This window comes from Octopus sinensis, unplaced genomic scaffold (genome assembly GCF_006345805.1).
Source record: "Octopus sinensis unplaced genomic scaffold, ASM634580v1 Contig15687, whole genome shotgun sequence".
Taxonomy (NCBI): domain Eukaryota; kingdom Metazoa; phylum Mollusca; class Cephalopoda; order Octopoda; family Octopodidae; genus Octopus; species Octopus sinensis.
In genome coordinates, this window is record NW_021833869.1 from 5,256 (window position 1) to 25,756 (window position 20,501).

General features: G+C 37.5%; 1 protein-coding gene across 1 annotated transcript in view; it reads left to right on the forward strand.

Moving 5' to 3' along the window:
* The first annotated feature begins 483 nt into the window (after positions 1-483).
* The window catches only part of LOC115230506 (integumentary mucin C.1), a 33,890-nt gene continuing 13,872 nt past the window's right edge, over positions 484-20,501 (forward strand). Inside the window, exon 1 of the mRNA XM_029800667.2 lies at positions 484-1,149. Coding sequence (XP_029656527.1) covers positions 1,068-1,149 — 82 coding nt within the window. The 5' untranslated portion in view covers positions 484-1,067. The remainder of the gene's footprint in view (positions 1,150-20,501) is intronic.

Below are 20,501 nucleotides of genomic sequence, written 5' to 3' on the forward strand. Positions count from 1 at the left end.
TACATACATACATATATAAAACTTTTGAGGAGAGCAGTGTTAACTATCGTTAACAAAATCCTGTAATTAGCTTGTATTCTATTTTCTTTCTTTATTTTTATATATAAATTTGCCGTTAGTGTGATTCGAACACATATAGTAAAGGGAAATAAGCTGAATGAAAACAGCATCCAGACAGCAGCAATTTCGTTTGTCGCTTCTATCGATTGCGCCAATGAACCCTTAACCGAACATCGCTGACGTGTACTCGAGCACATGACCTCTGCGAAAGTAATTATACAGCGCGTAGTTATCAGTTTCTTGGTAACGAGAAAACCTGTTTTGGGACAAAATATACTTAAAAATAAATGAATTCTCCCTTGCTACTAACGAAGAAAAGCTTACGAAATAATAATAATATAAAAAATAACTCAAAAAAAGCAAGAAAGATAGATAAATAAATATATAAATCAGAGTAACGCTACCAACGAGAAGAAATTACAGAAAAGAAAAGCTATATACACATACACACAACATTATTACCAGCTAAATAACTAATTATAATTTACGAAATTAACTGAACTCTGTCACCAAGCTGCCTTAGAAATATATATATATACATTTATATTCTGTATTATTTTACCCATCAACCTGATTATTATTTTTTTCTTCTGTCATACGCGCCACCCATCCTGCCCTAGTTGATATCCACTATCACTATCACCCTTACTCCCTTGCCAGTATATATATATATAGCAAAGCGGAACTGTCTTCCTTTCAGTCTGTGTTTTTCAATCTGTTTAAACTGGTCACTGGAGTCAAGGACGCATTTATCGCGCTACTTCGACACTGACGTTCAAATTACTCAAGTGCGTAATTTAAGCAACTTATCAACAGACAAACAAATCGATTGATTAACAACAACAACAACAGTAAATAATAATAAAAAAAAAACGATACCGGTGAAACTATCACAGATCGATTTTTCTAAAATCAGTTAAATTTTGCTTTTTATTTCTTGCGAGTGTCTTCGTCTCACCCGAGTGTACATTTAAACAGTTTTTGGAAAAGAAAATCTTGTAATAATAATGGCCAACTCTACGCGTGGTTTTTTTGTACTCCCCATTCTCTTCAGTTTTTTGCTCTTTGGAGCCTTTTTCACGCTTACAGGTAAGTGATTTTATATATCTATTTATATATTATGCATATATATTTGTATGTAACTAGGTTTTACAAACGGCAGGTGGGGAAAAGTACTCGATGTACAGTTTAATATATTACATGTGCATACATATATATTACAGTAAACGTGACCAATATACACACATGACTTGAGTAGTGTATAATTTTTATAAGCAGAAAAATCCAAAGTATATTTCGTTTATTTATGTGTATTTGTTCTTTGACAAGGATTAAATTTCCAGTTAATAAACTAGCTTATACACTGTTAGAATTTATACATACATGTGTGTGTGTTCAATTATGTATACAGTTTGCTATACCCAATTATATAGATCTAATTGCTTTATTTAGTTGTATGTATTTACTGTTTAAGATCTTAAATAAATGTATTTACTATTTAAGATCTGAAATAAAATTTTTAAAAAAGCTAACAACGAAATTAGTCCAGAAGTTTCCAGTAATTGGACGGAAAGTCAACGTGGTACCTGCCTCTAAGGGGGTGGTATTCGGCCTGCGAGAAATAGAAACAAAATCTCTCAAATAATAACCAACCATCTGAAAATTTATACTTCCAAAAAGTTGCATGATCGATCATTTGTTCGTTCGATCAGGTCAGATAGGGCTGGATCTAAACAAGTAATGCACCAAATTTCTAATTAATTATCACATCGAAAATGAATTTAACTTGTGACAGTTTATAAATCTTAAAACAATTCAGTGCTTGTTTATTTGTATGAAAGCCCACGATTGACAAGATAACGAAATGTCAAATATTATCGTGTTTATTATCTTTTTAATTCTTTTTATTTCAGTCTAAATGTACATCGTCTTAATTCTTACGGTCAATCCCCTAACAAGTTTAAATACCTGCCCGAGGTTCATCTCGCTTCCCAATATTCCCAGAGGGTGGGGCAATGGAATAAGATTTACCAGTCAAGTACTAAAAACCTGTTTAAAAACCGTTGCACTCCCAAACATTCTGTCTTTAATTGTTCCCTTTTACTTTTCACGTTGTTATATACATTAGGCAATTTTATTTAATATATAGAAATCCCTTCGGCATATGTCGAGTCTTATAAATAATTTATTATAGCTAAAATGTTTTTACAACAATGTATTTCTTTGTTCATGTGTATGAAGTCTTTATTCTTATCATTCGCTGTGTAGTACAGCTGGTTTTTAATTAATACTTGTAAATAAATGAACTGTGCTTGTCTGTTTTATTTCAGCAAGCTTTCTATCCACCCTACTCTCGTCTACAAAAGTTTTCCTGCTTACACTCCTTGCTAAATGACTAAATGTAACAGCCTAATCACCCTCAAATTATAACTAACCGTCTTGAATGACCCTTCAGATTATGAAATCTTAGAGTTTGCTATAAGTAAAAAATTAAGTGGGCACAATTGAAAAAGCCTTCCGTCATAGGTCCTATCCACTTTGGACTAACCTAAACAACATTAATGTATAAATCTGTGATATTTAAGGACGAAAAGCGAAATGTTTGATATCCAATCCTAATTTACCATTTCGTTTTATATAAACTTTCCTTCCTCAAAAAGCATCACCAAAGAACTTTTTGAATCCAGACTTAGATTTTTTTTAATTATCTTTAGCAAGTTTACTCTCAGGAAGTAAAGCTTATAACTAGTGTAATATAGTTAAATCTCGGCACAATATTTTGTCCTTAATAACTTTTAAGTCATATGCAACAAATGAAGTTTCGACTTCAAATGTGGCCCACCCTCCTCAACGGCCACAGTTTCCACTTTTTATTTTAACACATCTAAAATTCTAAATAACCGATCCATCAACAGCATCTTTATTATTATTATTTAAGACATTTTGTTTAAAAAAAATGTAATTTTGTTTTCCATGTCAAAAGTATATGATATATTATTACTATTATCTTTCACGGCTGTTCGGTAACCATGCTGGGATGTAAGCCGTCTGTGGCTCTTCAGGGGGGCGTATAAACCAGGGTGTTGTTCATATTAACACACGCACAGACACATTTGTGTATTTGTTCACATTATATCATATATTGTGTAATTTACACAGCAATACTGACATGTTAGGTCACATTATACTCCAACACCTGCTTTGCTTTTTCTTTCTTTTTCTATAAGAAACCCCGCCATATATAGCGAGTGTGTGTGTTTCGACCGTTGGGGAAGAAATTTTATATGACCCAAATTGCTCAAACTCAAGTCATTGTGACAAATTGCTTCTAATGCCTGTACGTACGTGTGTGTGTGTGACAAATAGCTTCTCTAATTTGTCTCTGTCTATAATACGCATGCCAAACATCCTAGATGACTGAGTAAATATTCGTTTCACTTTGTTTTTCCTCATAATCTTATGGCCTTCATCGCGACTTTTTCTCCTTTATCATCTAAATAACATCTACCCCACCAACCGCACGTTGCCTTTTTCTATCTTCGTAACGCCTCCACTCTGTCATTTATATAATTTTTAAACATACTCAAATTAGTTTTTTAAGTAATGCTTTAAACACATAGGTAATAAAAAGGGTTTGCTCTACTAAAAATAACTGAAATACCATTTTAAATTACACAACCTTCCCTTTTTATATAAAAAAAAATGACCTGCGAGATATTGAATTCATCTTTAATATCCCATGGTTTGAAAGTCTTTTGATCATAGGTTTTGCTCACTGTGGGCTGACTCGGGGTTAAATAGAAACTGAAAAGTTTAATTACCACACTGGTAATTAAACCCAATAATTAACAAAATGGTGTCGGTCTTAAGTTTTTTCTTTCTTTCTTTCGTTAATGTCTTCATCTAATTGTTGAATAACCTCTTTAAAAAGTTCTTAATCTATTTAAAAATGATTTTAAAATTGTCCACGAAAACTTTTTTACTTTGTCAAATTTTTTTCAATGTCTCAAATGACCAATTTAACTTTTTTTTTTTTCCTATAACTTATAAGTGAGAATTGACTGCTTTGGAGGTGGGGAGTCTCTGTAGCAATACTTTATAAGTTCTGAACTACCAAACGGGTGTGGTATCTATAATATTAAAATAAACTTGCCTCAAATCTACTCCCGTCCTTTTCTATGTACTAAGACCGACTATTCTATTGAATGTGTCCTTTATTAATGATAAACAGGCGTAGTTGTGTGGTGAAGAAATGTGCTTTCCAACTATACAGTTACTGGTTCAGTTTCAGTGTGTGGAAGCTTGGGCGTGGGTTTTCTACCAGCCTCGGGCTGACCAAAGCATTGTGAGTGGATTTGGTAGACAGAAACTGAAAGAAGCCCGTCGTCTGTATGTACGGTGGGGGGTCTTTGTATTTGTGCCACCCCTCCTCCCGCCGTTTGACAACCGGTGCTGGTTTGTTTGTGTCTCCGTAACTTAGCGGTTCGGCATAGCTCGATAGAAAAATTTACGAAGCTTTAAGGGAAATGTACGGGATTAGATTCGATTGACTAAAACACTTGATGCCAATGCTGCAGCATGACCGCAGTCCAGTGACTGAAACAAGTGAACGATTAAAAAAAAAAGAAATTGTTGATTGCTGTGAGATCTGTTTCCTTAATCGATAAAAGTTCGATCGACATATCGCTAAATTTGTGGCACAGCTTGATGCATTATTAAAAACAGAAAAGACAGTAAATAGAAACAGATCTGTCGTTGTCAAGAGGAAGATAAATCAATGTTGATATTCAAGTTTCTTGTGAAATAGTCGTCTTTGTCTTTCTAGAAACTTGTGTGGTTTCGTGTCAGTGCGCGAGGCCTTGGACTTGTTGATTGAATGAAGGAAATAATTAAGAGGTAAAACTATTTACATTGACATAGTGTGGGAGAGAAGTGCGGGCACTAGATGGAAACTAGGAATGGCTTTTTGTGCTGATAGAAAAATAAATTCAAAAAGAGGAACGAAATAGTTTGATGTGAGGAAAAAAGTCGGCAGTCTTTCAAGAAGATGGCGGACAAAGTGAAACAAACTGTTCTGCATCCAAGTGAAAGTGTTATGGGCGGGAGGGAGCAAACTTTCACAATTGTTCCCTCCATACACCCTACTTTGTTTCCCCCACAAAGCTGTCAGAAAAATGGATTTTTTTAAATAGATTTTTTTCTTGAAATATCTCCCGGATAGAGTAAAGATTATATTGGAATTTAAATGTAAAAAGGAATTGATAGACGCGTACACATACAATCGTACTACATGGCATATCTACAAAATGAAACTCGAAAGTTTTAAAATAATTTCGATGTTATCCCCACAACAATTATATGCGACTATATCTATTCTGTTATTGCCCAGAGGGAGGGCTAAACATAGAGGGGACAAACAAGGGCAGACAAAGGGATTAAGTCAATTACATCGACCCCAAAAGGATGAATGGTAAAATCGACCTCAGCGGAATTTGAACTCAGAATGTAGCGGCAGACGAAATACCTATTTCTTTATTACCCACAAGGGGCTAAACACAGAGGGGACAAACAAGGACAGACTAACGGATTAAGTCGATTATATCGATCCCAGTGCGTAACTGGTACTTAATTTATCGACCCCGAAAGGATGAAAGGCAAAGTCGACCTCGGCGGAATTTGAACTCAGAACGTAGCGGCAGACGAAATATTACTAAGCATTTCGCCCGGCTTGCTAATATTTCTGCCAGCTCACCGCCTTATTCGTATGGATTATTTTATTGCCTCTACGATCCCACGAAATGAACACTCTAAAAGTACACAAAGACACACTGTTTTTGTGTGTTAGGTCAAACATGTTAACTATTACTTACTTGCATACCTACACAAATGTGCTCTCCCCGACTGCTTCCTCATAAGTGGGCGTTATAACAATCCAACATAAGATTACAACAGTGATGCAAATATCATGCCGTACATGACACTTACGGCAGTCTATTGATAATAGATTTATATGAGTTTACTTGACGTGAATCACAAAGAAAAGCTCACATTTGTTGTGAAATATATTCTCTGATATTATTTACCTTTCTGCTACAGTACAACTGCATTGGTAGCTGGATTTGAACCCCCATTCCCTGTCAACGAAGTTTAGCACTTCTCTGAAATGTGGATTCAAAAAATGTTAGGCGCAGGAGTGGCTGTGTGGTAAGTAGCTTGCTTACCAACCACATGGTTCCAGGTTCGGTCTCACTGCATGGCACCTTGGGCAAGTGTCTTCTACTATAGCCTCGGGCCGACCAAAGCCTTGTGAGTAGATTTGGTAGACGGAAACTGAAAGAAGCCCGTCGTATATATGTATATATATGTGTGTGTATGTGTGTGTGTCTGTGTTTGTCCCCCCAACATCGCTTGATAACCGATGCTGGTGTGTTTACGTCCCCGTAACTTAGCGGTTCGGCAAAAGAGACCGATAGATTAAGTACTAGGCTTACAAAGAATAAGTCCTGGGGTTGATTTGTTCGACTAAAGGCGGTGCTCCAGCATGGCCACAGTCACATGACTGAAACAAGTAAAAGAGTGTGTATGTACATATGTTGGGGCCACGTAAAAAGCACCTAGTCTGCTCTGTAAAGTGGTTGCCATTAGGAAGGGCATTCAGCCTTAAACGCCATGTCCTAGTAGACGGGAGCTTGGCACAGTCCTCTGGCTTACCCACTCCTGTCAAACCATCCAACCCAGGCCAGCATGGAAGACAGCTGTTAAATGATGATGGTTCTGTGGTTAAGAAGCATGTTTTGCAACCACAAGATGTCAGGTTCACTATGATTGCATTAAACTTTGAGCAAGTGTTTACTATAGCCCTTCACCAACCAGTTCCTTGTGAATGGAATTGGTAGGCAGAAACTGTAGAAACCTGTGACATTTGTGTCTCCGTGCTTGTCACCATCCTTATCACTTGACGACCAGTATTTGTTTGTTTATGTCTCTGAAACTTAGCTGTTCAACAAGTGACCAACAAAGTACTGGGGTTAATTTGATTGGCTAAATCCTTCAGAGTGGTACCCCAGCATGATGCACATGCATACCATACATAGTTTTAAATATTTATTCCCAATCCTTTGCAAATAATAACATTATCATTTTTATGTCTGTTTTCCATTTTGGTATAGGCTAGATCCAACAGGATGAAACAGGTTGGATCTTGCTCCACTTTCTCAGTTTTGGCATGGTTCCTATAGCCAGATGCTCTCTCTGACACCAACCACTTTACAAAGTGTACTGGCTACGTTTTATCATGGCACCAACATCATAGAGGTTGTCTTGTCCTTGTTAAGCATAAAGATCCTTGTCAAGCTTTGCATTGTTGCCGGGCTTGAGTGTGTTTTAGTCTTTACCAACCATGTACAAACTGTATTTTGTTTTTTTTAATAGCACTGTTGCTACAGGAGTCTCCTTGTAGCTTGCAAGCCAAAAGAGAATTAACAATTGTTTTCAATTCTCTTTCATAGTTTATCAATCAATTGTCTTCCGGATAATAATAATAAATACTGTCTGTATAAATTGCCATATATCTGATTTTGCTCCATTAAGTGTTACATACACAAACCAAAGCAAAATAAATATAGATTATTCAATTAATGAATGACAATCAATGCTTAAGCAATGAGAATTGAAACAAATGACAATATTGTGATTTTAAACCTTTTGTTGCCATATTTCCGTTGAAATGCCAAACTCTTTTGTTTCAATTAATTTTGAAATTAATGAAAAAATTTAGTGAAATAAATTTGTCGTTAGCTGGTGTTTGGGACACGAGAAATTTTAATGGAATGCTTTTAGATCCCTTTACTCTTTTACTTGTTTCAGTCATTTGACTGCGGCCATGCTGGAGCACCGCCTTTTTTTAGTCAAGCAACTTGACCCCGGCACTTATTCTTTGTAAGCCCAGTACTTATTCTATCGGTCTGTCTTGCCGAGCCGCTAAGTGACGGGCACATAAACACACCAGCATCGGTTGTCAAGCAATGCTAGGGGGACAAACACGGACACACAAACACACACACATACATATATATATATATATATATATATACATATATACAACGGGCTTCTTTCAGTTTCCGTCTACCAAATCCACTCACAAGGCTTTGGTCGGCCCGAGGCTATAGTAGAAGACACTTGCCCAAGGTGCCACAAGAGTTTGTATCATAGAACTTGGACAAGTTGGTATGGAAAAGATTAATGCTTTAAATATTTAACAGGTGTTCTTGTGGGTCAAGGAATGCATTTGTGGCTATCTGAAAGTGTTTGTTGCATCTCCTATCCATCATATCTGTCCCCTATTCCTGGGAGGGTTTATTATGGGTAGAATCTTCAGACACCCTTTCCATAGGGTTCCACCAGAAGAAACTGTTATTAGACTTCACACTCGGATTCCCTGGCATGACCAACCGACACTATGGATATTAGCCAACCATTGCATTCTTGGTCTACCCCGGGGTCTCCTGATGGCTCACCTTGGAGATTTCGTCTTGCAATTCTTTCCTGTGACATTTTAGTCCTGTCGTGTAATACTGCAGCTGTGATCTTTCAATTGGGAGAAGTAGTGACTCAGCCTGGAGAGACTCAGTTGTTTGTCTTAGTTTGGAAAGTTTTAACACTAAATATTTCTTGAATAGAATTAGATTTCCAAAAGTTTCTGACTGAGGAATTATTTTAACTGAGGCTTAGAAGTTTTCATTACGTTGTGAGATGGCTGCTTCCTAAGGTTTTTCAAATGGTACAGTTCTTCTTACAGGCTTCACAGTGGCAAAACGGAAGCTTTTTGTTGCAAGTGTTTAACTTATATTTTTATACCAACTTGTTTGAGACTGCCCTTGGTTGTGTGACACAAACTTCTGTTTTAAAATAGTCAAAATTTCCATGTCAGTTTGTTTCAAGTAATGGTTTCGACAATGGGGCTAGTCAATTACATTGACTCCAGGACCCAAATGGTACTTATTTTATCAACCCCGAAAGGATGAAAGGCAACATTGACTTCAGAACTTTCACTTGGAATGCAGTGATGGACAAGATGCCTTAAGCAATATTTCATGCAGCATACTCTTACTCTTTACTCTTTTACTTGTTTCAGTCATTTGACTGCGGCCATGCTGGAGCACCGCCTTTAATCGAGCAACTCGACCTGGGACTTATTCTTTTGTAATCCCAGTACTTATTCTATCGGTCTCTTTTGCCGAACTGCTAAGTAGCGGGGACATAAACACACCAGCATCGGTTGTCAAGCAATGCTAGGGGGACAAACACAAACACACACACACGCATATATATATACATATATACGACAGGCTTCTTTCAGTTTCCGTCTACCAAATACACTCACAAGGCTTTGGTCGGCCCGAGGCTATAGTAGAAGACACTTGCCCAAGGTGCCACGCAGTAGGACTGAACCCGGGATCATGTGGTTGGTAAACAAGCTACTTACCACACAGCCACTCCTATTCTGCCAGCTTACCAACTTAATGTCAAAATTATTTTACTAGGTGAAGGAGTGGCTCTGTGGTAAGAAACCTGCTTCCCAGCCACATGGTTCTGGGTTCAGTCCTACTGTGCGACACTTGAGCAAGTGTCTTCTACTTTTGCCTCAAGCCAACCATAGCCTTGTGAGTGGATTTGATAGGCGGAAACTGAAAGAAACCCATCGTATATATGTGCCTGTGTTTGTCCCCTTGTTACTGCTTGACAACCAGTGTTGGTGTGTTTATGTTCCTGTAACTTAGTTGTTCAGCAAAAAGAGACCCAATAGAATAAGTATCATGGTTGATTCATTCGACTAAAATTCTTCAAGGTGGTGCCCCAGCATGGCCAGTCTAATGATTAAAATGGGTAAAAAAATAAACAAATTCATAATTTTAAAATCAGAGACAATAGTTGTGCATTTCAACAAATATGGGTCAACAAAGGGGTCAGACCTCACACAAGTCCTCAGCTTGACCATCCCACAGATATCTCAAGTCCTCGTTAAAAGATATTGAGCAAGTACACTATGCTTTTACTAAAAAGTGAATTTTCTTTCCAGATAATTTAACCATTTTCAAAACGTGTGTCACAAGAATAAATATATCTTATGGCTTGGAAAGCTTTTAATAAGCCTGGCTGTGTGGTTATATCACTTGCTTTGGAACCATGTGGTTTCAGGTTCAGTACCATGGCACAGCATCTACCATAGCCCTTGAACAACTAATGCCATGTGAGTGAATTTGGTTTGTGGAAACCATGTAGACGCCCATGTGTATGTATATTTCCCACCCTACCAACTGACAACCGATGTTGGTTTGTTTACATCCCCGTAACTTAGCAGCTCAGCAAAAGAGGCTGGTAGAATGAGTACCAGCCTTTAAAACTAAGTGTTTGAGATTGATTTGTTTGTCTAAGCCGGTGGTTCCCAAAGTGGGTGGTATTGCTCCCCTGTGGGTGGCGGAAAGTTCCAAGGGGGTGTTGAAGACAAATGGTGGGGAGGGGTAATGGGGTAGCAATTCAACAACAAAATAATGGGTTTATTAGGTTAAGGGTTATTTGTGAAATACAGTTGCTTTGAATTTGCTTCAGAAAGAGGTTTATGTTTGTGATGGTTAGTTGGGGGGTGGGGCACTAGGAATGTGGACTTGGTGTCAAGGGGGCAGCAGCCTCGCAGCATGGCTGTAATGCAGTGAGTAAAAAAAAGTAAAAAAGACAATTCTGGTTTTTCCATGTTCCTAAACTGTAAATTCTAACTTAAATCTTTCCTTAAATCAATCCCCAGTATTTTTTTTTTTTTTTTTTTTGTCTAAACCAGGATTTATCAACTGGTGTCCATTTGACATTGGGGCAGAGTCTACAGATGCAATATAGTAAAAAAAAAAAAAGGGGGGTGGGTCCACGGTAATTTTTCAGGAGCCATGAAAAAATTGTGCTTCAGACCAGTAAAGTTTATGTGCAATGAATTTAAGGATCCACAAAACGGTTTTTATACAAGCCCTAATAATATTTTATAAAAATACACAAGGATTTTTTAAACATTGAAAGGGTGGGGGTTCCCTTAAGTAAAATAAAAATCAAAGGGGTCCATAGGTAAAAATGGTTGAGAACCCCTGCCCTAAACCTTTCAAGATGGTACCCCAGCATGGCTAGACTGGAACAAATGAAAAAGAAATAAATTTAGAGAATATTTCAAGGATTTATCAACTGGTGTCCATTTGACATTGGGGCAGAGTCTACAGATGCAATATAGTAAAAAAAAAAAAAGGGGGGGGTCCACGGTAATTTTTCAGGAGCCGTGAAAAAATTGTGCTTCAGACCAGTAAAGTTTATGTGCAATGAATTTAAGGATCCACAAAACGGTTTTTATACAAGCCCTAATAATATTTTATAAAAATACACAAGGATTTTTTAAACATTGAAAGGGTGGGGGTTCCCTTAAGTAAAATAAAAATCAAAGGGGTCCATAGGTAAAAATGGTTGAGAACCCCTGCCCTAAACCTTTCAAGATGGTACCCCAGCATGGCTAGACTGGAACAAATGAAAAAGAAATAAATTTAGAGAATATTTCAAGGATTTATCAACTGGTGTCCATTTGACATTGGGGCAGAGTCTACAGATGCAATATAGTAAAAAAAAAAAGGGGGGGGGGTCCACGGTAATTTTTCAGGAGCCATGAAAAAATTGTGCTTCAGACCAGTAAAGTTTATGTGCAATGAATTTAAGTATCCACAAAACGGTTTTTATACAAGCCCTAATAATATTTTATAAAAATACACAAGGATTTTTTAAACATTGAAAGGGTGGGGGTTCCCTTAAGTAAAATAAAAATCAAAGGGGTCCATAGGTAAAAATGGTTGAGAACCCCTGCCCTAAACCTTTCAAGATGGTACCCCAGCATGGCTAGACTGGAACAAATGAAAAAGAAATAAATTTAGAGAATATTTCAGAATATTTCCTTGTTCAACCGTAAATTTTAACAAATCTTAAAAAAAAAAAAAAAAAATTTTTTTTAAAACTGGTAAATGCTCTTGATTAGACGTCTTCTTTCAATCATTCAACTATGGCTATGCTGGGACACCACCTTGAAGGATTTAGCCAAATCAAACCCCAATATATATTAATTTTTTTTTTTAAACCTGATGCTTTTTCTACTCTTCTTTCTAAAGTACAAAGTTTTGGAAACCTAAACAAATACACAAACTGGCTCCTTTCAGTTTCTGTCCACCAAATCCAGTTGCAAGGTTTTGGTTGGCCTAGGGCTATAGTGGAAGGTACTTTCCCAAGGTGCTACTCAGTGGATCTAAACCCAAGACCACTTGTCTTGGAATGGGATCTCATAAAAACAGCATCTGAATAACCTAAATTTTAGGAAGTGACTCATCATAACAATGATAATAATCCTATATGACATTTAAAAACTGTTATTATTCGCGCTGGCCTAATTGTTAGCATGCTGAATGAAATGCTCGGCGGTATTTTGTCTGCCACTACGTTCTGAGTTCAAATTCTGTTGAGGTTGACTTTCATCCTTTCGCGGTCAATGAAATAAGTATCAGTTGAATATTGGGGTCAATGTAATCAACTTACCTTGTGCCTTTTGTAGAAAGGATTATTATTATTATTATTATTATTAAAGTGGTGAGCTGGCAGAAACGTTAGCACGCAGGGCAAAATGCTTAGCGGTATTTCGTCTGCCGCTACGTTCTGAGTTCAAATTCCACCAAGGTCGACTTTACTTTTCATTCTTTCAGGGTCGTTTAAATAAGTACCAGTTACACACTGGGGTTGAAGTAATTGACTTAATCTGTTTGTCTGTCCTTGTTTGTCCTCTCTGTGTTTAGCCCCTTGTGGGTAGTGTAAAGAAATGGGTATTTCACCCATCGCTACATTCTGAGTTCAAATTCCACCGAAGTCGACTTTGCCTTTCATCCTTTCAGGGTTGATTAACCAAGTACCTGTTATGCACTGAAGTCAATGTAATCAACTAGACCCCCCCCCCCCGCCAAAAAAAAAAAATTCAGGCCTTGTGCTAACAGTAGGATTATTATTGAGGTGTGATGAGCTGGTAGAGTTGTTAGCATGCTGGACAAAATTCTTAGCGCTTTTTCACCTGTCGCTACATTCTGAGTTTAAATTCTGCCAAGGTTGACTTCACCTTTCCTCCTTTCAGGGTCATTGTGATCGACTTGTCACCTTCCCCACAAAATTTCAGGCCCTGTACCTATCATAGAAAGGATTATTATTATTATTATTATTATTGGAAAAATTTCAGTGTATCAAATTGAAATAAAAACAAAATGTTGTCATTTTGTAAACCATAAATATCAAATCGGGCAACAAGCTGACAGAATCATTAGTACACTGGGCAAAATGCATAGTGGAATTTTTTCTCTGTCTTTATATTCTGAGTTCAAATTCCACCATGGTCGATTTTACCATTCTTCCTTTTAAGGTCAATAAAATAATAGTTGAGCACTGGGGGGTCAATGTAGTCTATTTTATCCCTCGGTGAAATTGCTGGCTTTGTGCAAAAATTTGAAATCATTATTTTTCAAACAAGGTTGGGCAATTCTCCATGCACAAAATACATCTTTGATTTTTTTATTGGGTGCTGGAATAGCTGAATGTTTCGAGCAGTGGTTCTCAACTAGGGTCTGTATGACCCTTGCTGGGTTTCATATAGGAAATATTGTTGTTAAAAGTTTGTGTGCAATAAACTGGCTGTATTTTTACAATACACAAAATAAACATTTTTTATACAATTCCTTATGATATTTAATCATAAATATATATTAGTCTTTGAGATTTTAGACATCAAATGGCTGTATGGGGGGCCCCCCCCTCTCCGTAAGGGGTTGTGTGGTAAGAAGTTTGCTTCCCAACCACATGGTTCCAGGTTCAGTCCCACTGCGTGGCACCTTGGACAAGTGTCTTCTACTATAGTCTCAGGCCAACCAAAGCCTTCTTGGTGGACTTGGTAGACGGAAACTGAAAGAAGCCTGTCATATGTGTTTGTCCCCCCCCCCGCCTGCCATCGCTTGACAATTGATGTTGGTGTGTTTATGTCCCTGTCGCCTAGTTGTCCAGCAAAAGGGACTAATAGAATAAGTACTAGGCTTACAAAGAATAAGTCATGGGGCCGATTTATTCGACTAAAGGTGGTGCTCCAGCATGGCTGCAGTCAAATGACTGAAACAAGTAGAAGAAAAATACAAGAATAAAGGGATCCAAAAAGAAAAAGGGGTTGGCTCACTGATTTTGAGCATCAGACAAAATGTCTTGCAGTATTAAGTTTTATGTTCTGAGTTCAAATCCCACTGAGGTTGACTTTGCCTTTTGTTCTTCTAGGGGTCAGTAAAGTACAGTAAAATACTGGGGTGAAATGTATTTGACCTCCCACCCCCTTGCCTCATAATTCTGCCCACCAGAGGGCGCTGTGGGTAGCCTCTGCTTGTCTGACACTACTAAAGGTTTTTTTTTTTTCCGTTTCAATCATTAGACTGCGGCCATGCTGGGGCACTGCCTTGAAGAATTTTAGTCAAACAAGTTGACCCCAGTAGTTATTTAAAGCCAGGTACTACTTATTCTATCAGTCTCTTTTGCCGAACCGCTAAATTACAGAGACATAAACACATCAACACCTGTTGTCAAGCAGTGATCTCACACACACACACACACACACACACACACACACAATATCCACCAAATACTGCATGACTACTAATTTTGACAATTAACAAAGGTTTCTAATTTAAGCACAAGTCCAAGAATTCTGAGAAGGTGTTTAGTTAATACAACTGACTAGTTAATACAACTGGTACTTCATTTTATCGACTCTGAAGGAAAAAAAAAAGGTAAAAGAGGACCGCAATAGGATTCAAACTCAGAACATAGAGCTAGAAGAAATGCCACAAGGCCATTTTTCTCATGTTTCTGCCAATCCAATACTCTTATGATAATAGTCCTTTCTACTGTAGACACAAGGAAAAACTAAAGGAGGTGGGGTCTCGGTAGAATTAGAACTCAGACTGGGAAAACAGACAAAATGCTGTTACTAGGACATCTCAGCCACGAAAGTCCTACCCTCGGGGACAAACAACACACACACACACACAGGGCTTCTTTCAGTATCCATCTACCAAATCTACTCACAAGGTTGGCTGATGGTAACACGCAGTGGGATTGAACCAGGAACCATGAGATTGGGAAAATTTCTTACCACACACCTACACCTGTATAAAGATATTCTTCTTCTTCTAACCGCTCAGTCAAAGTCGACTCTCGGTCACTCATTGGATCAGTGTCCTCCAGTCAGTTCTATCCTGGGCCGCTTCTTTCAGACTGGCTATGTCCATTCCGGTATCACTCTTGATGGTGTCAAGCCAGCGGGTTCTTGGTCGGCCTCTTCCTCTCTTGTCACTGACCATTCCGAGCATGATGTCCTTCTCCAGGGATTTTCTCCGCATAATATGACCGAAATATGCCAATCTATGCTTGGTGATCCTAGCTTCTAAGCAGCATTTTCGGCCTTATAAAAATATAAAATGTCTTATATATTGTTCAAGTGGGTTGAAACTAGGTTTTACATAATGTGTGATGTATATTGATAGTAAAACAGTCATATTATGTATAGATTGTCATATCGTGGCACTCTGTCAGTTACGATGACGAGGGTTCCAATTGAGCTGATCGATGGAACAACCTGCTCATGAAATTAATGTGCAAGTGGCTGAGTACTCCACAGACACGTGTAGTTCTCAGTGAGATTCAGTGTGACAAGGCTGGCCCTTTGAAATACAGGTACAGCAGGGTTCACCACCACCCCCTGCCTGAGCCATGTGGAGCTTTAGGTGTTTTCGTTCAATAAACACTCACAACAACTGGTCTGGGAATCGAAACCATGATCCTACGACGAGTCCACTGCCCTAACCACTGGGCCGTTGTGCATCCACTGTGATTTACATATATACACACAAAAGCTAAATTTGAAAATAGGTCAAAACACCAATAGGTAGAACTCTTAACTAACGAGTTAATTAGTGTGTGTGTATGCGTGTGTACACGTACACTCTAGTATACAAGTATTTCAAATTTTAGCTCAAAGCCAGCAATTTTAAGGGAGGAATAAGTTGATTACAACAACCCCCAGTTTTTAGCTGGTACTTATTTTATGACAGGATGGAAGGCCAAGCTGAGAGACAAAATTTGAACCCAGAACATAAAAGTGCTGAAAGAAATGTACTTACTAAGTACTTAGTCCAACTCAATAACAATTCAACCATTTATATATATATATATATATATATATATATATATATATATAATAATCATTATTGAGGGAATAAAATCCAAACTTACAAGGAAAAAAATTCAATTTAGAAATACTAAATCAAATTTCACGCAATATATATATATATATAAAAAAATTAGGGAAAAAAACACCTTTTATCAATTCAAAATGAACAATTAAATTACACCATCTAGAAAATTACATATAATAGAAAAATTAAAATAACAATAAAATGTCAATGATTAAGTAAATTGCAAGAAATAATTATAAAAACGTATATATATATATATAACAAACTGAGGAAAAGAAATCCTTCAAAGGGGTGTATTAAACATCCATTTCATTGCTATGTCAGTTGAATCCCATATAAATATTGGTATGATGCAATTATAAAGGTAAATTAGAGAGATTCTATTGTCAATCCAATTATTTATATTACAAAATTACATGATATATTATGTTATATTCATAATATACCATGTAATATTGCAATATAAATAAATTACTGGATTGTCAATAGTATCTCTATTTAATCTTTATATATATATATATGTAAAACGGTAAGATAACAAAAGAAAGAAAGAGACCTCAATATTATGTAATAGAGGAAATTTATCTATACAATAATATGTTACATTACTCGATAGTCAAGATAAAACTCTGCATCTGAAACTCAGAGTTTTATCTTGACTATCGAGTAATGTAACATATTATTGTATATATATATATATGTGTGTAGGTCCCGGTTGAGTCTGGGTAAACCACAGTAAATAAGGTACTCAATACATAGCAGAGTAAAGTAATTTATTTGTAGTCCTGTAGAAGCTCCTATAAAATAAATATATATATATATATAATGTTGCAAACCTCATTCAGGGATAGCAAAATCGTATGATGAAAGTACTGTTTAGTTACCTATACAAAGAAAGTTGAACATTAGTGATGTTCAACTGTAAGGTAACTATATAAACTGTGGTTTATGTATATTTATTTGTTTGAATAAGAAAATAGAGAGGTAATTAATAAATTCTTAATTATCTCTATTTTCTTATACACACACACATATATAGATATATACATACACACAGTGGCAGACTGGCCAGCTTGCCTGATAGCAAGTGGGCCCCTGCGCCATTAGAATCTGGAAGCCATCCACTCGCAATACCAGAGGGCGCACACTCTCCTACCCTGATGTAATCTCCAGGGATACAGGCATCCAGCAACAGGAACTCCGTAATGCTATGATGGACCGTGAAGTCTGGCGTAACATAGTAAATTCCATTGTCTCGACCACGGTCGAACAATGATGATGATGATATATGGAGGCCCATCCCCTCATATTTGAGAATTTTTTAAATTCACTCCTGGAAGACTACATTATTTCACCCTGGGTGTGTTTGTGGACCAGTGGTTTTCAACCAGGGTTCCGCGGAACCTTAGGGTTCCACCAGTACAGTGCAGGGGTTCCGCAAGAAGTTACAAAACTGCTAAAATTGGCAGTAATTTTTAAGTCTCCTGTGCAGATGTGTGTGCATAAGACTATTAAATTATTGCACAGGGGTTCCTCGAGCAAGTGGAATGTTTCCTTGGGGTTCTGCTCCAGCAAAAAGTTTGAAAAGCACTGTTGTAGACAGTTGAAAAGAATACTTTTAACAAAAAAAAATATAATAAATAAATAAAATAAAATAAATGATAGCATTGTAGTTGTGGGTGGGGCCCCCTTAGTCTCCTGGCAACCAATATTTTTAGACCCAGCCACATTTTTATACATACAAATACACAAACATACAAAAGTAATCTACTCTTTACTCTTTTACTTGTTTCAGTCATTTGACTGCGGCCATGCTGGAGCATCGCCTTTAGTCGAGCAAATCGACCCCGGGACTTATTCTTTGTCAGCCCAGTACTTATTCTATCGGTCTCTTTTGCCGAACCACTAAGTGACGGGGACAAACACACACATGTATATATATATATATATATAATATATATATATATACATACATATATACGACAGGCTTCTTTCAGTTTCCGTCAACCAAATCCACTCACAAGGCATTGGTCAGCCCGGAGCTATAGCAGAAGACACTTGCCCAAGATGCCACACAGTGGGACTGAACCCGGAACCATGTGGTTGGTTACCAAGCTACTTACCACACAGCCACTCCTGCGCCTATTAAATACTTTTAAATATTTTTATTAATTAATTTATCTCTAATGGTCTTCAGTTTTTTTTCTTTTTGACGTTTTTTTCACAATAAATATTTTAGTAAATAATGGAAGCACAAGTATAGAAGTCTACCAGTTTTAGTACCATACTAAATGAGTCCAACCTGAAATTAAATTAAGACCAAAAAAAAACAAAAAACAACCACCCTGCTCCACAAGATGTAGATTTAGTCAGTCTGGTTCTATGAGCATTACGGCGCTTAGAGAAAATGTAGAAAATGTCATTAGCCCTCGTTAATATAGTTTCAGTGAGTCCATTGCTAGGCCGCACCAATTAACACATTACCTTAACGACTTGCTTTGTAATCTAATTTCATTGAGTTAGAATTTCTTTTAGTGGAATAAACTAGATTAATTTGTGAATGAAATTATCACTAGATTAGAATGACTAACGAGTGGCATTCTCAGTTTTCTGTTCTAATTTCATTCACATACATGGAGGCATTTGGCTTAGTGGTTAGGGTGTTGGACACATGATTGTAAGATTGTGGTTTCGATTCCTGGACTGGGCGATGCATTGGCTCTTGAGCAAAACTCTTCAGGAGTGGCTGTGTGGTAAGTAGCTTGCTAACCAACCACATGGTTCCGGGTTCAGTTCCACTGTGTGGCATCTTGGGCAAGTGTCTTCTGCTATAGCCCCGGGCCGACCAATGCCTTGTGAGTGGATTTGGTAGACGGAAACTGAAAGAAGCCCGTCATATATATGTATATATATATATATATGTGCGTGTATGTTTGTGTGTCTGTGTTTGTCCCCCCAGCATTGCTTGACAACAGATGCTGGTGTGTTTACGTCCCCGTCACTTAGCGGTTCGGCAAAAGAGACCGATAGAATTAGTACTAGGCTTACAAAGAATAGGTCTTGGGGTTGAATGCTCGACTAAAGGCGGTGCTCCAGCATGGGTGCAGTCAAATGACTGAAACAAGTAAAAGAGTAAAGAGAGATTTCATGTTGCTCCAGTCCACTCTGCTGGCAAGAATCCTTGCCAAATAAGCATGGAGGTTTTATTAAGCGTTTTCATCAACATATAAACCTCCCGTCATGGGTATGATATTTTTAGGTGCAGGCTTAGCTGTGTGGCAAGAAGTTTGCTTCTCAACCAAATGGTTCCAGGTTCAGTCCCACTGCATGGCACCTCGAGCAAATGTCTTCTACTATAGCCTTGGGCCAACTAAAACCCAAGGGGATTTGGTAGGTGGAAACTGGAAGAAGCGTCATGCATATTGGATTTGGTGTGTGTGTGTGTATGTGTTTAGCATTCTGATTGCAAACATAACAGTTCCAGTATGTGTGCTGTGTGTTGTGTGTGTGTATGGAGTGGCTGTGTGGTATGTAGCTTGTTTTAGCAACCACATGGTTCCGGGTTCAGTCCCACTGTGTGATACATTAGGCAAGTGTCGTCTACTATAGCCTCAGGCTGACCAACAGCCGTGAGTGGATTTGGTAGATTGAAACTGTAAGAAGCCTGTATGTGTGTATATATATATATGTATGTATATATATATATATATGTATGTATATATATATATATATGTATGTATATATATATATATATTATATATTATATATATAATATACGGAGCAAATAATTCATGAAAAAATAATTTGCGAAAGTACTATTGCCCCCACCACCATTGCTTAACAGCCAATGTTGGCGTGTCTATGTCTCTGTAACTTAGCAGTTCGGCAAAAGAGACCGATAGGATAAGTACCAGGCTTACAAAGAATAAGTCCTGGGGTCGATTTGTTCAACTAAAAGGCAGTGCTCCAGAATGGGCACAGTCAAATGACTGAAACAAGTAAAGGAATATATATATATATAAATAAATGAAGGCGGCGAGCTGGCAGAAACGTTAGCGTGCCAGGCGAAATGCGTCTGTCGTTACGTTGTGAGTTCAAATT